The sequence below is a fragment of the Alternaria incomplexa genome (genome assembly GCF_024043165.1).
Source record: "Alternaria incomplexa strain BMP 0042 chromosome Unknown scaffold_2, whole genome shotgun sequence".
Lineage (NCBI taxonomy): Eukaryota > Fungi > Ascomycota > Dothideomycetes > Pleosporales > Pleosporaceae > Alternaria > Alternaria incomplexa.
In genome coordinates this window covers 103,021-117,961 of record NW_026249851.1, presented here as the reverse complement: position 1 = coordinate 117,961, position 14,941 = coordinate 103,021, and the positions used below count along the sequence as shown (strand labels likewise).

Below are 14,941 nucleotides of genomic sequence, written 5' to 3'. Positions count from 1 at the left end.
TCAGGCCCGGGCCGGCTGCTATGCCGTCCTATCGTCGGGGCGTCGTCTGTCGCGGCGCGGAGGTGCGTTGGCGGAGGTGGGCGGCGGCGGCGGTGAATGGCGGGCTGCGGTGTGCATATCCTCCCTCAACACGCACCCGGGGATCCAGAGCGACGGCAGCGTCGCGGGCAAAGTCGCAATTGTTGTTGTTGCCCATGCGCAGCCCAGGCAATGCGTTGGAGGGGCCCGTTACCAGCGCAAAGCAATTATCACACGGGGATCCTGGCCGCGAAACACGCTCTAGCACGCCCAGCGAATCCCAGAGTCGCTCTCGCCTGCCAGCGGCTGCCGTTGTGGTAAGACTCGTCGCCCAGTGCTGCCGCGGAGATTGAGGCAGACGGGGAGTCGCTAGACGGCGGCGACTCGAGCTGCGGTGAATGTCTTGTTGCTACTCGACCTGCGCGCAGTAGCGGCCGCGCCGTTGCAACCTCGCATCCTCGCTTCATGCGCCCTGCCTGGAAGCATCCACTCACCGCGCTGCACCCCATGGCTGCCTCCGGTTCCGAGAATTGTGTATGCACGTATGCATGTAGGTGCCAGCAATGCGACGCGACGCGCCGTACGTTTTGTTCTTCTTAGCAAAATTTCGTCACAAAGACACATTGTCATCAAAGACATCACCTCCACGTGCGCTAGCCCCTTGCATAAGCCACACATAACATTTCCGTCACCTACGACGCGCCCCATCATCATCACTTGCTTGCGTCACATCAGCTCTCGCTATCGCTCACTATCGCAATCAGACATCATCAGCATGGTTTATCGCTGTCGCGGGGAATGTGGGGAAACCGCTTCGGTCAGCCTTGTGGAAACCCGACCGAATAGGAAGTGCCGATGCACGAGTCAAGTTGAGACGCCTAACAGTTGGTATGATTTCTCATCAGACTACTTCATCATTTCCCTCACATCTTCGCCACCAAACTTAAGAGCTCACAACGTTGAGCACACCGCCATCCACCGTCAGAATCTGGCCGTTGACATAGGAGTTCTTGGTGAGGAAGATGACGGCCTGTGCCATCTCCGCGTCGCTTCCCGCCCGACCGTGTGGGACGTGGCCCTTCTCCTGGATCTTCTCATCCGGCAGATCACTCTTCTGGTTCTCGTCGCTCTCCTTCGCTGTCATCTCCGATGGGAAGTAGCCAGGGGCAATGCTGTTCACACGGATGCGAAGCTGCTGGAACTCAGCCGACATGAGTTTGCTGAGGTGGACGGTGCCGCCCTGGAGTAAGAGTCAGTCGAGATCGTCCACACATGAAGACGAATCTCTCACCTTGGCAGCGTTGTAGCTGAAGTGCCCTTGTGCGTCCTTCATAATTCCCGACATGGACGAGATGACAATGACAGAGGCAGAAAGGTGGCCATGGCTCTCAGTTCCAGCTTGGAGAAGCGGCAGGAGAACGACAGTGGTGAAGTATACGGCAGTGACATCGGTGTTGTAGGTCTCGGCCCAGCCCTCGAATGTCTCGTTGTCGAAGAGCTTCTTCTTCATGTCGGTCGCGTTGTCCGCATCGGGAATACCCTTCTCGCCTGAGATGCCGGCTGCGGCAATGAGAAGATTGATGTACTTCTCCTTGGACGCCAGCTCCTGGTACATGCGCTCCAAGTCGTCTTTCTTGGTTACGTCACATGGTGAGAGAGGGATGATTTGACCACCTTGGTCGGGGCTGTGTGACTTCGCTGCGGTCTCGAGGGCTAACATGGTCAGTCTCTCCGTCTGACTGATTCGAGGGGGCTGCAGTCGTGCTTACCTTCTTGTCGACGACCAGTAATGTAGACCTATCTGATGTTAGCATTGTTCATTCGCGAGAAGAAGGAACGTACTTTTGCGCCGTTCGCAGCAAGGGCCTGGGCAGCCATGAGGCCGATACCAGAGCCACCTCCAGTCACTACGCATACATAGTCTTTGACTGAGAAGAGCTTCGCGACGTGAAGGTCGGAAGTGTTTGCTTTAGGAGGCATGGTGAATCGAGTGTGTGCTTTGGATGGTAATGGGATGTGAAACTCTCTTCGAATGAAGTTATCCTGAGTGATTCTGGTAATTGCAAAGTTCAAAGACGAGAGTAAGACGTTTGTGGAAAAAGCCTAGAAGTTCTGTTAGAATAATTAGCTATGACGTACAGCTGTAAACAGCCCACCTGGCCCAATTAGGCTTAGCCTCAACGCGCTCATGCCACAGCCTCTCTTGCCTCATGCGGTCTCGCGCAAACTTGCCGTTCAGCCCGTTCAGCCTCGACCTCCAACGTCCAGGCAGTCGCTTCCATGACCGCGCCACTGTTTGTCCGACGTGCCTCTTCCGCGCATCATCGCATTACTTTCACTCTTTCTCGATACTCCATCATAATTTCAACTCACCCACGGTTGTCTAACAATGCCTACCCACGGCGCGTAGCACATACACGGCAATCTCCAGAACTTGGAGATTATCACTTCCTTCATCTTTTCAATACATCTACACGCGTATAGAAACCGCGGTTATAGCTCGTCCCCGCAACCTTACATGGGAACATCGCCCTCAACCGCCCGCCGCAATGTCTGACCCACGATACGAGCTCATGGTTCCACCAGGAATGAGTGACCAGCTATGGCCCGAGCGTCTGGACACACCCGGACTCATCCCGCATCACCTCAAACGCTCTGCGACAGGTCAGTTCCCCATCTTAGAGGTTATCCAGCGTCTACTATATCGACTCCGGCCAAGCGGCATCGGCGATCTTGAAAAGCTCCTCGCACTCATCGGTCTCTACCAAGCTATTCGTCCCGCATATAAGCATCTGAAGGATTTCTTTACATGGGCCTTTACCGTCCAGGTCACCATCCCAGAGACCGATCCAGTCGCTAGAGAGGTTCTGGCGTGGATGGGCTCGGAGGTGATACTCAACAGCCACACGAGGAGTGCCATGCTGGTCACAGGAGGCACACAGGATCCCAATGACGAGTTTCATCGCCGCATGATGGCGGCGCATAACCCGAGACTTGCATCCGAGAAACCGGACGATGAGGTTCTGTGTCTCCCGCCAATCGGTACACGACTATTTTGGGTCGGATTTCGACCGTATCTATTCTCACGTCGAGGTGGCCCTGGCTATCGGACCAACAGTGGTATGACCGGTAACCTGCTCGATGATAGCGGCCAGCTTCAAAACTCCCTCACTATCATGACGCTCGGATGGAGCCTCAAACCACTCAAGCAGTTCACCAGTCTCTGTCGCGAGTTCCGACTCAACAACCTCACAGGTACCACAACGGTATACTTCGCGGGAGATCGTACAGATCCATACGGTAACGGTTGGCAGTCGGTCTCCAAAGCCATTCGAAAGCTCGACACTATAGACATGGACGAGACTACCAAATTTGATATTGTCAGAGACGCAGAATACTACTATAGCGAGGAGTCACGGTCATTCTTTGCCGACTGTGGTATCCCATATCGGCGCGGATATCTCTTCCATGGCCCCCCGGGTACCGGCAAGAGCTCATTCAGCGCTGCATTGGCGGGCCATCTTGGCTGCGACATCTACCACATCAACCTTTCCACCGGCAGCATCAATGATGGAACACTTCACCGCTTGTTTCTAGGCCTTCCACGCAAGTGCGTAGTGGTTTTGGAAGACATCGACTCTGCTGGTATCGGTCGCGAACGAACACCGCCGGCTGCCCCAACAGGAGTACATGCGCAAGCGGATGAAAATCTGGGTGACGTCGCTGGCATTCCAGGTGGCATCGGTCCGCTGCCAAAACTTCGGGCTCGTGATTACCCGGGTGTGGGTCGTAGATCGAACACAGTCACGCTAAGCGGCCTGCTGAACGCCATCGACGGAAACGCCTCTCAAGAAGGAAGACTCTTGATCATGACCTCCAACGCTCCCGATACGCTCGATGCGGCTTTGACGCGTCCCGGTCGTATCGACAAGAAGGTCTACTTCGGTAATATGGACCCTAGTGCGGGCAAGAGCATCTTCAAGCGCTTAATTGGTCGATCAGCTCTCGCTCATGATGCGGAGTTTACCATGGCGCAAATCGAGGAGTGGGCATCTGAATTCGCTGAGAAGATGCCTACGAATACATGTAAGTATTTTGAGCGTTCCCACTCCGAAGATGGTACTAACATGACCACAGTTTCCCCGGCGCAAGTGCAAAACTACCTCCAAGGCTGCCGCGGCGACCCTCTCAAAGCACTCAACGACGTTGAAGCCTGGATCGCGGAGACCAAGCTCGAAGCTGGGAAGTCGAACAGCACTCAGAATGGTACTCAGAACGGTACTCAGGACAACGCTCAAAACCACGCTCAGAACGGCGTAGGCCCGGTCGTTTCGAACAAGCCCGTCCCAGATGGTAGTGAGTTAGAAGCTCTGCTCCTGGCTGGGAGCATGGACTGAAACATCATCGGAAACACTGTATTGATCTTTCCAGAGTACTGACATTACACTAATAGCTGCATCCACCCCGGTTCTTCCAATGTTCTATCTGATGCAGTACGACCCAGAGTGTCCAAAGGGATATATATGGAAACAAGGTCCGAGGATCTCACAAACAAGGGCATGGACCGTGAGTGGACCTCCTTTGAGAACATATGGATAGAAGGTAGTTAGTGGCCGGTAGACTGGGATGAAGACGTTGGGTTTTCGTTGTCTTGTTCACGAAGAAGTAGAGATCGGAGAGTTGGGATCGTAGACGGGGATGAGATGTTGCGCGCGCACTTCTTCTATCGAAGCACAAACGTTCACGTATTTGGTAGTGGATGAAATGACGTCCGAATGGCCAGCATTGTCTAAGCTTTTCCATGCCGCTGCTTCTCATGTTCTAGACTTAGTGAAGCTCAGTGCACTTCATTCTCCGACCGGGCTCTCCGACCGGGCTCTCCGTACAAGTGCCCTCTTCATCCCACTGATATCCTTGTCTAATCGATCATGCTCACTTCGCTTCTGTTGCCCTTATACTTGCAGATTGCCCCATTGGCACTACTATGCTGTGTGGGAAGTGATACGCGGCCCTCCAAAAAAAGTGGATCAGGACGCTGAGCCACCAGCTCGTAATGCTCTGATCAAAACGACGAAAAGTCCAATTCGAAGTGAGCTTCGGCTTTTTCGCAGATTGGATAAAGAAGGTCGCGGATTTGACAACAACCGGCCTGTATAATGATACCGTAACTCTGATCATAAACGACGTTGTTGATTCCGCGATAGATCACATCGAATGACAGTCCTTCGAAGGGATGTTGGTCATGTTTCTCGATGTGACTCAGCAACTTCGTGTCCCACAAGCTTCGCTGTAAGAACCCCAACATCATTGCCGAACATGCATCATTGCATCCCGCGTTGCCTTCGTATAGATCTTGGTTGAGCTTATGAGTGCCAGCCAGCAGCGCTTGGATAGCCTTACACCTCATGCTGTCAAGCTGACCCACACCTATCAGAGTCAGCAAGCTCTTGTGCATCAGGAAGAATCGCTCACCTTTTTCACCACGTGGGAAAGGTAGATCCAAGAACTGTATCGGATGACATGCCTCCCTCATTGCCAGAGATGCCATGCTCTCAAATATCTCCCCTTCTTTCAACTTCACACCCAAGAACATCCACAGCATCGACTCTTCGCTGTAAAGCGTTGGCATCGGCTGTTCCTGGAGTTGTTCCTGCCACTCTTTCGTAAACAGCCTCAACGCATCCTCCATCTGGTAGTAGTCCGCAACCAGAAACAGCGCAACAAACAACCTAACGCTGAGTTCCTTCGGTATAGCCGCGAACTGAAGGTGCGCAATATTGAGCATGATGGCAAGGGCATGCGGATTCCACTGCTGCGCTCGTACGTGATATAGACCGTCCTCGCTATTGGGAACAGTCTCGTCGTAGTTCCGCTTGAACATCTTTTCGAAGTAAGGTGAAACGATGCGTAATTGTCGCGATGATACGAGGTAGTGAACTTCGGCAGGTTTCTGCTCCGGTCGCGCAGTCTCGTTCTCGATAACTGCTTTGGCGGCTTCTGCCTGAGCGATCCAATCTTCCACGGATTCGCTCTCGTTTTTCCACTTCGACTGCGCGGTACTCCGGTATTTGAGCTTGATCAGCATGTCTCCGTTCGGGTCGATCGTTACGAGATTTGGGTTTTCGCCCATTGTGACGAAGGCGTGCGTTGGCTAAGGCCGACGTGACGATGCTGGTCTGGTGGATTGAGAGAGTCCAGTCGGCGTATGAGTGTAGCGGGATGGGTAGGTGGTGAAAGACAGCGCGTTTGCCTGCCAAGCCCGCTAGTCCGGTGTTGTGGTACAAACTCGTAGGGACGGAAGGTTCGCACTGATTGCGGCGAAAATGAACTGATCATAGGACGTTGGGAAAGCTGATCGCGTTGGCATGAATACAATACTGGAGACGTGTAGGACGGTGAAGCTGTATGCTAAGGAAGATGGCTAACCTTCAGCTGACAGCTGTGAAAGATGATGAACACGGTCGAACGCACGTGAGACAAGAAACTGTGCAATGACAACCGCAATAGGCGCATCGCCTATCAACTGCATGTGCTGTATTACCCCACTCGGAGGTCTGTGGATAATAAGGTATATACATGAACTACGTTTACATAATTATAATTCAGGAAGCGATACCTTCAAGTTGTATTTGCTCTCTAGTAGTGAGCAGGGGCGGGGGTCGCCTTGGGCCTGACCCTGGTCTCCAAAGTGCAGGGCGTGCTGCTGGCTTTGACACCTCCGTAGCCCTGAGCAGCAGAGGGCTTAGTGGGGCGATGAGCAGCATGGGTAGGCTTGGGGTAGGTGTGAGGCCACTTGCCAGAAGGCCTTGGGCGGCCCCAGCCGAAGCCACCTTGGGGGCGGCTGCCGTTGTGGAAGTAGTCTGGGCGAGGAGCGCCAGAGGGGCGTGTGTTGCCAGAGGGACGCATGCCGGTTCCGGTGGGATAGGCTGCTGCTGAGCCTGTACCGGTAGGACGTTGAGGAAGAGGCGACGAAGCGGTAGCGTCAAGGGGCACGCGAGTGCTTTGAGCCTTGCTTTTGGTGCAAGATGTGGAGGTTGCGGGTTTGGGTGTCGCAACGGTAGAGGTAGCTGCCGAGCTTGCGCCGGTAGGCTTCTGAGGGGCAGCCGATGAACGAGTAGCGTCAAGGGGTACGCGGGTGCTTTGGGCCTTGCTCTCGGTGCAAGTCGTGGAGGTTGCAGGCTTGGACGGTTTGACGGTAGGAGGAGCTACCGGGTATTCGGCAGAGCCGGTAGGCTCGACAACGGACGAGCTGGATGCGGTAGAGTAGACCGGCAGGAGGGACAAAAGAGGAACCGCGGCAGTCTCGGTGAACGCAGGTGCAATAGCAGGGTTGAACAGCTGGGACGCCGGGATGTAGATGGACTTGAAAGGGTTGGGCAGATCATTGTCGGGAAGGAATCCTGAGGGTATAGCTCCAAGGGCGGATGTAATAACAGAGACGATAGGTACTATGGGCACCAGGGACGCGATCGGGTTCGGAACGGGCGTGCCGTACCCAGCAGGTGCTGTAACGGAGGGAGCAGGCTTCGAGCCTCCAGCAGGGGCGTTGTAGCTGTTATCGCCATACTGAGCAAAGGCCGTACCGGCAAGCAGGGAAAAAAAGAAAGCAGAGTGCATCATGATGCTAGCAGATGATCAAACAAAGCGAGGAACGAAATAAAGAGCGAACGACCAGCGAACCAGGTCAGTGTGTCTGTGAGAGACGGTAAAAAGAATGTAATCGATGCGAATGATCGTGAAAGCGGTAGCAGGTCGTCGTCATGTTGGAGTTGCTCCCTATATAACCAGGCGGGCAATGAAACAAGCTATTTCCGCTGGGGCCTGAGGCCTGGACCAAGAAGACGGCGCCAATCGAGGATCATCTCGGAAACATTTGCAGTGCACCCCAGTGCGGGGGCCGCCGCGCCTGTACAAAGGCAAGGTGAGAGCTGCGAGTGGTTGGGTTGCTGAGGCGCGGACCGTAGAATGGGTAGCGTAATTGCGGTCGTTTCGAGTTGTTTCGCCAAGATCCCGCTAGCGGTAGATCGCCGCTCCAACACGTGACGAGGTCGGGACGGGATGGTCTAGATCACCAGCTCGTCACTGCGTCAACGCGCACCATTGTCCGATTCATCTTTTAGATTTGAGGACTCCAGCGCTGAATACTGACTAGCATACACTTAACGGCCATCTCGATCTATTGTATCACGACGCCGTCTTCCGCCGCTTGATACCGATCCACATGTCCTCCCAGAATCCTACACCACCTTTGACTACAAAATTGCCTTTGCGGCTTTCGTCGATCTCAATCTTGAACGTCCTGAAGAATTGCAATGGAGCCTTGTATAACTCCATGAGTGCGATGTCTTTTCCAAGACAGACTCTCGCGCCATATCCAAAGCCCATGTTGTACTTGTTGTACTCCTTTGCTTTTTCTTCGCTTTCGAGCCACCTTCCTGGACGGAAATCACAGGCATCTTGGCCATAGATCTTCTCATCGCGGTGCACGAGCCAGGGGTTGCAGGTTATTTCGGTACCGGGCGGCGCGTAGCGGCCATGCAGGTGCATCCCTGACGAACCCACAACGCGAGGGAAGATGTTGGGAGCGGAGGGACAGAGACTGTATTCGTCAGTACGTGAGAGAAATAGTGAAGATGAGTATGACTTACCGCATGCTTTCTTTGACGCACGCAACGTAATATGGACAATGCTCCAACACTTCGTCATACTGCGGCATGGGGCTCAACTTGACCTCGCGAGTGACGCGATCTAACTCTTCCATCAACTTCGCGTATACTTGAGCATCAGATGTAATGTACGCAATCATCGCTTGGAATGCAGTGCCTGTGGTATCAGCGCCAGCGAGCAATACGAGAAGGATCTCAGCTTTGATGTAGTCCAAATCCAGCGGTGCGCCATCTTCTGTCCTTGCATCGAGAAAGGTCTGTAGTAGATCGACTCTGTCGACTTTACCAGCTTCGATATCTTGGATTCGCTTGGCGATGAGCTTGTCACGGAAGCGCATCAGCGTGCCAATACCAGAGTCGTCCTCGGGCTTCGCCACAAGATATTTCTCGCCCAACCATGTGCCTTTCGCCCATTGTGTACACGGCCAGAGCCGAGCCATTAGACCGAAAGGAAGCAGACCATCGTGGAAGCCTTTGATCAAGCCGTCGATATCGGAGCCGCTCTCGATGAATCCGATGGGTGCGCCAAAGCCAATCTCCGATATGATGTCATATGCCATGTATACTGCCTATATAAAGTGTCAGTGCCCCTGATCGCCAGCATAACGATAGTGTGAAGCATACCCACGGCGCAAAGTCAAATCTACTGCCATCGCCAAAGACTTCCTCCAGCTTGTCAGTCCACTGCTGGATGCGATCGTCCACTAGCCCTTCCATCTTCCTGACGTTGCTGAAACTATATGGGCCAGCAGCGATCTTGCGAAAGTGCGCGTGGTGCTTGTGTTCCCGCATATTGAACAAACTCTCGGTCTTGCCGAAGCTGCCGGTGATGTAATGATTCGACTTGTTCGATTGGCGATTGTACACTTCAGGGAGCTTGGTAGCATCGGATACCAAGAGTAGGGTAGGGGTGACGCGAAGCACGGGGCCGTATTTGCGGTGTAGAGCGAGTTCGATCTCGCATTCATCCGCCTTGATGTTGTGGTATGCGATCCATAGCCTCGTTACGCTGGCCCAGAAGGGACCCGGAAAGTGTCGTAGCGGATGAAAGTATCGATAGTAAATGATCTGGTAGACACATCTTACGGTAGTATATGCCACGAGTGCTAGGAGGATATTAGGTATCGTAAAGTATGAGAAGAGGTGCAGACTAGAGTCTTTCGTAGACATCATGCAGAAATTTCAGAATGCGAATACACTGGATAAACTAGAAAGGGAAACTGCGATGCCGATAATAGATATATCCGTGAAGTATCCATCGCTCCAAAGGATCGTCAAGTACCCTTACGATGTAGGACACTAACATGTCGCCCGGAGAAGCATCGCCAGCGCCTTTTGAACAATTCACACATGTGATTCGACATGAAATCATACAGCGGTCACACCTCTCTTCCACATGTTCTCCGATGGCGTGGCGGGGTAGCGAACGCTAGAATGGATGTTGTCGCGGGGTACATACGCAGGTACGGGCACCGTTTTCCGATCTACCAGCATAACGCGGGGTCGGGAGTTGCATTCCATACCACAGAAGCGACATGTTCGTGTCGTAGTTGGTGTGCGACATGAACGACCTGCTAGGTGTCATGCCAGCCAACCCAAACTAGGCTGAAGACGATAATTTCAATGGTCGGTGATGATCTTGTGAGGACGGAAGTCCCTTTCGAGAGAAGGAAAGTATGCGTCGAAGCGGACTCGAAGCCGTGTCGGCCCTGGGGAACGAACTTTGAGGCCTGGATGTTATTGAGGTGACGCACGCAGCCAGAGCGGAAAGATGGGTTGCCAAGGGCGCTAATCCGCGCTGATCCTAGCGCACGAGCCCCTGGATGCCCAGCCCTGGAGGAAGCCGGGCGCGTATCGCCGCGCGGTTTGCGGGCCAGAACGCGAACAACGTCAGCCTCCTCTTCTTATCCTTTCAATCTCATCTCCCGCACTTCGAATCGCGTCGCGAGACATGCCATATGCGCGGTGGACGGAACTTTTGACTCAGTTAACCAAATATCCGAAATCTGCAACTGCGGGCGGTCGTCAATTGTCGCCCATTCTATTCCAAGGTTCTCTTCTGCCACGCCGCATGGACAATACCTTATTCACTGGTCAAAAGCTTCTTCGCAACAATTCATCTCTTTAGCACATCCCTACTGTGCAGATAGTTCGAGGTCAGCCGCGTATGCAGGACCGAACACATCAACTGCCTAGCAAAGTTCGATGTCATCCGTTCACGAACGACCGACTGGGCGTGTTGTCGCTGCGATTGGCCTAGCTCTGTTACATCAAAATGTAGCGCGACACATGGCAGCGAGTCGTCTCTTTCGCCTATATGGACGGGGTTGTAGAGGTAGCGAAGCTTTCGACAAGGAAGCAGCTTGATCCGACGCTCCAAATCGCAACACTCGGCCGGCCATGTGACTTCCCGTAGTCGCCAGCGACACAAGCCGCTTACACTTTAAACACATGTTGTTGTTTAAGTCATCGCGTTACACAGGTATCAGCAAAAAAACATGTGCCCGGCCAGCCGGCACGGAAGTGAGTGGAGCTAGGAGCTATCCTCCTCGAACTTATACTCTTCTAGATACGCCCGCTGGAAAAGATCACTCTATGAGACGAGCTTATTCTGCCAGTCGGTAAGATGCCATTCTAACCGCCAGTTTTAAGGGAACAAACGCTACCTGCTACCAAGATCATCACACATTGTCCGCTCCATCTGGTCACGTTACCTCAATGTCCATCTGCATGGCAGTGGGGCGTGGAACCATCCCTACTACGCGAATACACAAGCAGCGAGGACCAGATGGGATACCATGTGATTGGAGCTGGGCGAGACTGCTGCAATATAATTTTGCGAGAAGGTCCGATGTTGTGCTACTGTGCCACATTCGCGCATGACTTCACAGCCCCGCTATCGCGGAGTACGTCATTTGCTTCGACATCAACTCTCTTCTCTACTCTTTATGGGGACCTCCAAATACGGCTGGCTTGGCTCGATTCCCTTTAGCAACAGACCGTAATGCATCTTTGCGATGCGTGTTTCGCTATGCGTCCAATCCTTCGTCGGATATCTTCCCGGGATGACGCACCCCTCGAATGGTATAAAGCTCACCACGATGGGTTCCTCGATCTAGCATTGGCAATGAAAAGCGGTTGTTACATCTGCAAAAAATTATGGCGCAACAGTAAGGACAACTTCCGCTCCGTAAGACTCATTAAGATACATCCCGTAACCTTCTACATGGCTGAAACAGCTGCGCAAGAGGGGGAAGATCCAAGGCAGACTGCAGTACTCAAGTTCTATCGAAAGGAAAAAGAGGATGATGCCAAGGCCCTGGTTCTTTCCGATGTCTTCCACTACGTACCATTCACTCCCGTACCACGTTATCTACCTTCCCATTCGCACTCCCCGGCCGTTTTGAACTTAGCGCAACGATGGCTCAACATTTGCCAAACGTCCCACAAAGACTGTCGGGGAGACGCAGACACTACCTGGTACCCAACAAGGCTGATAAGGGTGATGCCAAGAATATCGGACTCGAGGCTGGTTCTCACTAGAGGCCGCCGTCCGCGAGGCGATTACGCGACACTGAGTCACTGCTGGGGTTCCAAGCCAATCATCAGGTTGGTGAACGCTAACTTGGCCCAATTGCAACGCAAGATCGACTTAACGACGCTCCCGCGCACCTTCCAGGATGCCATAACTCTGTGCAGGTCTCTTGGTCTAGGGTATATTTGGATAGATTCGTTGTGCATAGTACGAGATCTTGCCGAACTCCAACGACATGGTGCTGACTATATACTATCAGATACAGGATGACCAAGCAGACTGGCAAGCAGAATCGGTACAGATGCACAGAGTGTATAGTAACGCTACTTTAAATCTGTCAGCGTCTGGAGCTCGAGATGCAAGTGAGGGGTTCTTTTTCGATCGCGATCCAGCAGGAATTGGACCACATCTGCTATGCCCACCGTCGGACGATCTGGGAGGGCCACTTCCAGCCGATGATTACACAGGTACCAGCTGGCACCTTGTACACGAAGACTTTTACGGGGAGTTACTCCAGAAAACGGCCGTCTTTCACAGGGCGTGGATATTTCAGGAGCGACAACTTTCCAAAAGGGTACTACATTTTGGTCGAGAGCAGATATTCTGGGAGTGCTGCACAGCCCATTGTTGCGAAACCTTTCCGGAAGGCCTTTCAGCTGTACTTACCGCCTCTACTAGGACTCTCCCCAAATCCGTGTATGAGCAGACCAGGTCGTCTTCCACATTATCTTCGACTATACACGACCGTCTTCCAGAAATATCAACACAGCCAGCTCGAGTGCAGATGCAGATGGTCTGGCAGGCTTTAGTCACCGATTATTCCAGTGCTAAACTCACTTACTCCAACGATAAATTGGTTGCGATAAGTGGAATGGCGCGAGATGTGTGGAAAACCTGGCAAGGAAAGATCAAGAGTCCCACCAGGTATATTGCTGGACTTTGGGATATACATCTCCCCGAGACGTTACTATGGAGATCCACCACATCGGACAATTGGCGCACGGAAGATTACCGAGCGCCAACGTGGTCATGGGCTGCTGTCGACGGGGCCGTTGCGTGGGAAGAGCGCATTTGGTCTGACGCATATAGCTGTGCCATCACTGTACAAGAAGCGGATGTACAGCACATGTGGGATGAATGGGGGGAAGTCGCATCGGGATATATGGTGGTCAAGGGCCCACTTCGTAAGCTACGATACAAAGAATTGCATATCGGTCATTTGGGCGTTGGACCTGACCAGGGCGAAAACACAGAGTGCAATGTTGCGTTGTACAGAGATGCCGGGTGGGGTACACCGACTGAAACATGGGATGATTGCTTGTATGGACTACTCGTTGTTCGCTTCCATAACCTCTCGTTAAGACGCTCCTGTATGATCGCTCTCATTCGATTACCCGGGCTTGAGAATACTTTCAGCCGTGTGGGAATGGGATATCCGATGTTCGGGTCTGAAGTGAAAGACTGGTTTGATGGGTGCTCCGAGGAGACGATTAAGCTTGTGTGATGGCCTCGTTCTACTAGTACATCAGTATTGTTAGCTTTTTGAGTTCACATATGAGATAGAGAAAGCTTCATACCTCGGTCTCCTCCAAAGCACATGCTATGAGTTTTAGTGCGATTCCAATCTCCTTCCACTCCCTTAACAATGTTGAGTCGTCGTTGGGCGAAGTCGTGATGCTGCTAAAGTCGCGAAGTTGCTCATTGAACGCAGCGATTTGCTCAGCCAGGCCTAGTTCTGGAGAACACCCTGGCTTCACACATCTTTCGAAAAGCTTCTTGGAAGATTGTACAGCATACACGGTATTCGGAAAGTTGCTGTACCGCGATATATATGAAGCGAATAGCCCCCTGCTACGCTGGACCTCGTGCTCGAACCGCGATGTAGCGACCATGTCTGCCGATTGAGAGGCCATTGTTTGAAAAAGAGTATCGTAGTATAATGCCGATATGGAAAGGCTGCGTGGATGTGGTTCGTCTGATGTCGTCTCGGATAGGTCTCGTACTGGTAGACGTGTGTGGTGATAACCAGATGCCACTCCTCTCCACTCTTATACGAGACATATTCATACGGTGATTCATACGTATAACAGTCACATATCCAGTGTTGTGACTGTGTGGTGGCTGCGTGGTGTTGACTCTTCGCCATGTTAGTCACATTTGACTCTTCACCGCACAGCCCACTATGTCTTTCATCCCATCTTTTACCAGATGGATAGAAGTTGAAGAAGATGGGAGGAGGTTGAGATAGTACTTTAACATCACGAGAGATGGTTTAGGGGATATATACTGGGTGTATATCACTTGAAATAGATCAGTGTCGGACGGTACTTTGGAAATAGCTGGAAAGGTTTGGGGGTAGATAGGACATGTGTATCATTGGAACATCGAACATTATTAGAATTTACATCAGAATAGCTCTATTTGTCTCCAAAGGACAGGTTCAAGAGGTAGATACGGGATGCATGTCCCCTGAAATCGACCTGTGCGAGACGTCTACATTGACCTCTCTCACGACGAAACCAACAACCTCACCACACCCAGGAGGTACTCAAGCCCTCTCACAGCCTTGTATCAATCATCCGGAAACTTATGTATCCCTATTACCACACTATGAACTCATTCAACACAACCCACAGCCTACTTGAAGTCCTACACGCTATCTCATACCCTCTCGAAAATACTTCACTCTACACAACGTATTTCTCAATTTTGCTCACGGTTT

General features: G+C 52.4%; 5 protein-coding genes across 5 annotated transcripts; 1 reads left to right on the top strand and 4 right to left on the bottom strand.

The window, feature by feature from the left end:
• Positions 1 to 961: 961 nt before the first annotated feature.
• J4E90_001504 (uncharacterized protein) lies at positions 962 to 1,998 on the bottom strand (the record flags this gene model as incomplete). The annotated part of the gene is made up of 4 exons (XM_051431092.1): positions 962 to 1,258; positions 1,310 to 1,731; positions 1,788 to 1,815; positions 1,861 to 1,998. 4 exons carry the CDS (start codon positions 1,996 to 1,998, stop codon positions 962 to 964), a joined length of 885 nt encoding a protein of 294 aa, XP_051294226.1.
• Positions 1,999 to 2,567: 569 nt separating this feature from the next.
• Positions 2,568 to 4,415, top strand: J4E90_001503 (uncharacterized protein; the record flags this gene model as incomplete). Its single annotated transcript, XM_051431091.1, has 2 exons — positions 2,568 to 4,104; positions 4,156 to 4,415. 2 exons carry the CDS (start codon positions 2,568 to 2,570, stop codon positions 4,413 to 4,415), a joined length of 1,797 nt encoding a protein of 598 aa, XP_051294225.1.
• Positions 4,416 to 5,080: 665 nt separating this feature from the next.
• J4E90_001502 (uncharacterized protein) lies at positions 5,081 to 6,148 on the bottom strand (the record flags this gene model as incomplete). The annotated part of the gene is made up of 2 exons (XM_051431090.1): positions 5,081 to 5,445; positions 5,491 to 6,148. The coding sequence occupies 2 exons, from the start codon at positions 6,146 to 6,148 to the stop codon at positions 5,081 to 5,083; spliced, it is 1,023 nt and encodes a 340-aa protein (XP_051294224.1).
• Positions 6,149 to 6,654: 506 nt separating this feature from the next.
• Positions 6,655 to 7,638, bottom strand: J4E90_001501 (uncharacterized protein; the record flags this gene model as incomplete). The annotated part of the gene is made up of 1 exon (XM_051431089.1): positions 6,655 to 7,638. The coding sequence occupies one exon, from the start codon at positions 7,636 to 7,638 to the stop codon at positions 6,655 to 6,657; it is 984 nt and encodes a 327-aa protein (XP_051294223.1).
• Positions 7,639 to 8,202: 564 nt separating this feature from the next.
• On the bottom strand, positions 8,203 to 9,854 carry J4E90_001500 (uncharacterized protein; the record flags this gene model as incomplete). Its single annotated transcript, XM_051431088.1, has 3 exons — positions 8,203 to 8,617; positions 8,667 to 9,253; positions 9,309 to 9,854. 3 exons carry the CDS (start codon positions 9,852 to 9,854, stop codon positions 8,203 to 8,205), a joined length of 1,548 nt encoding a protein of 515 aa, XP_051294222.1.
• Between the last annotated feature and the right edge of the window lie 5,087 nt (positions 9,855 to 14,941).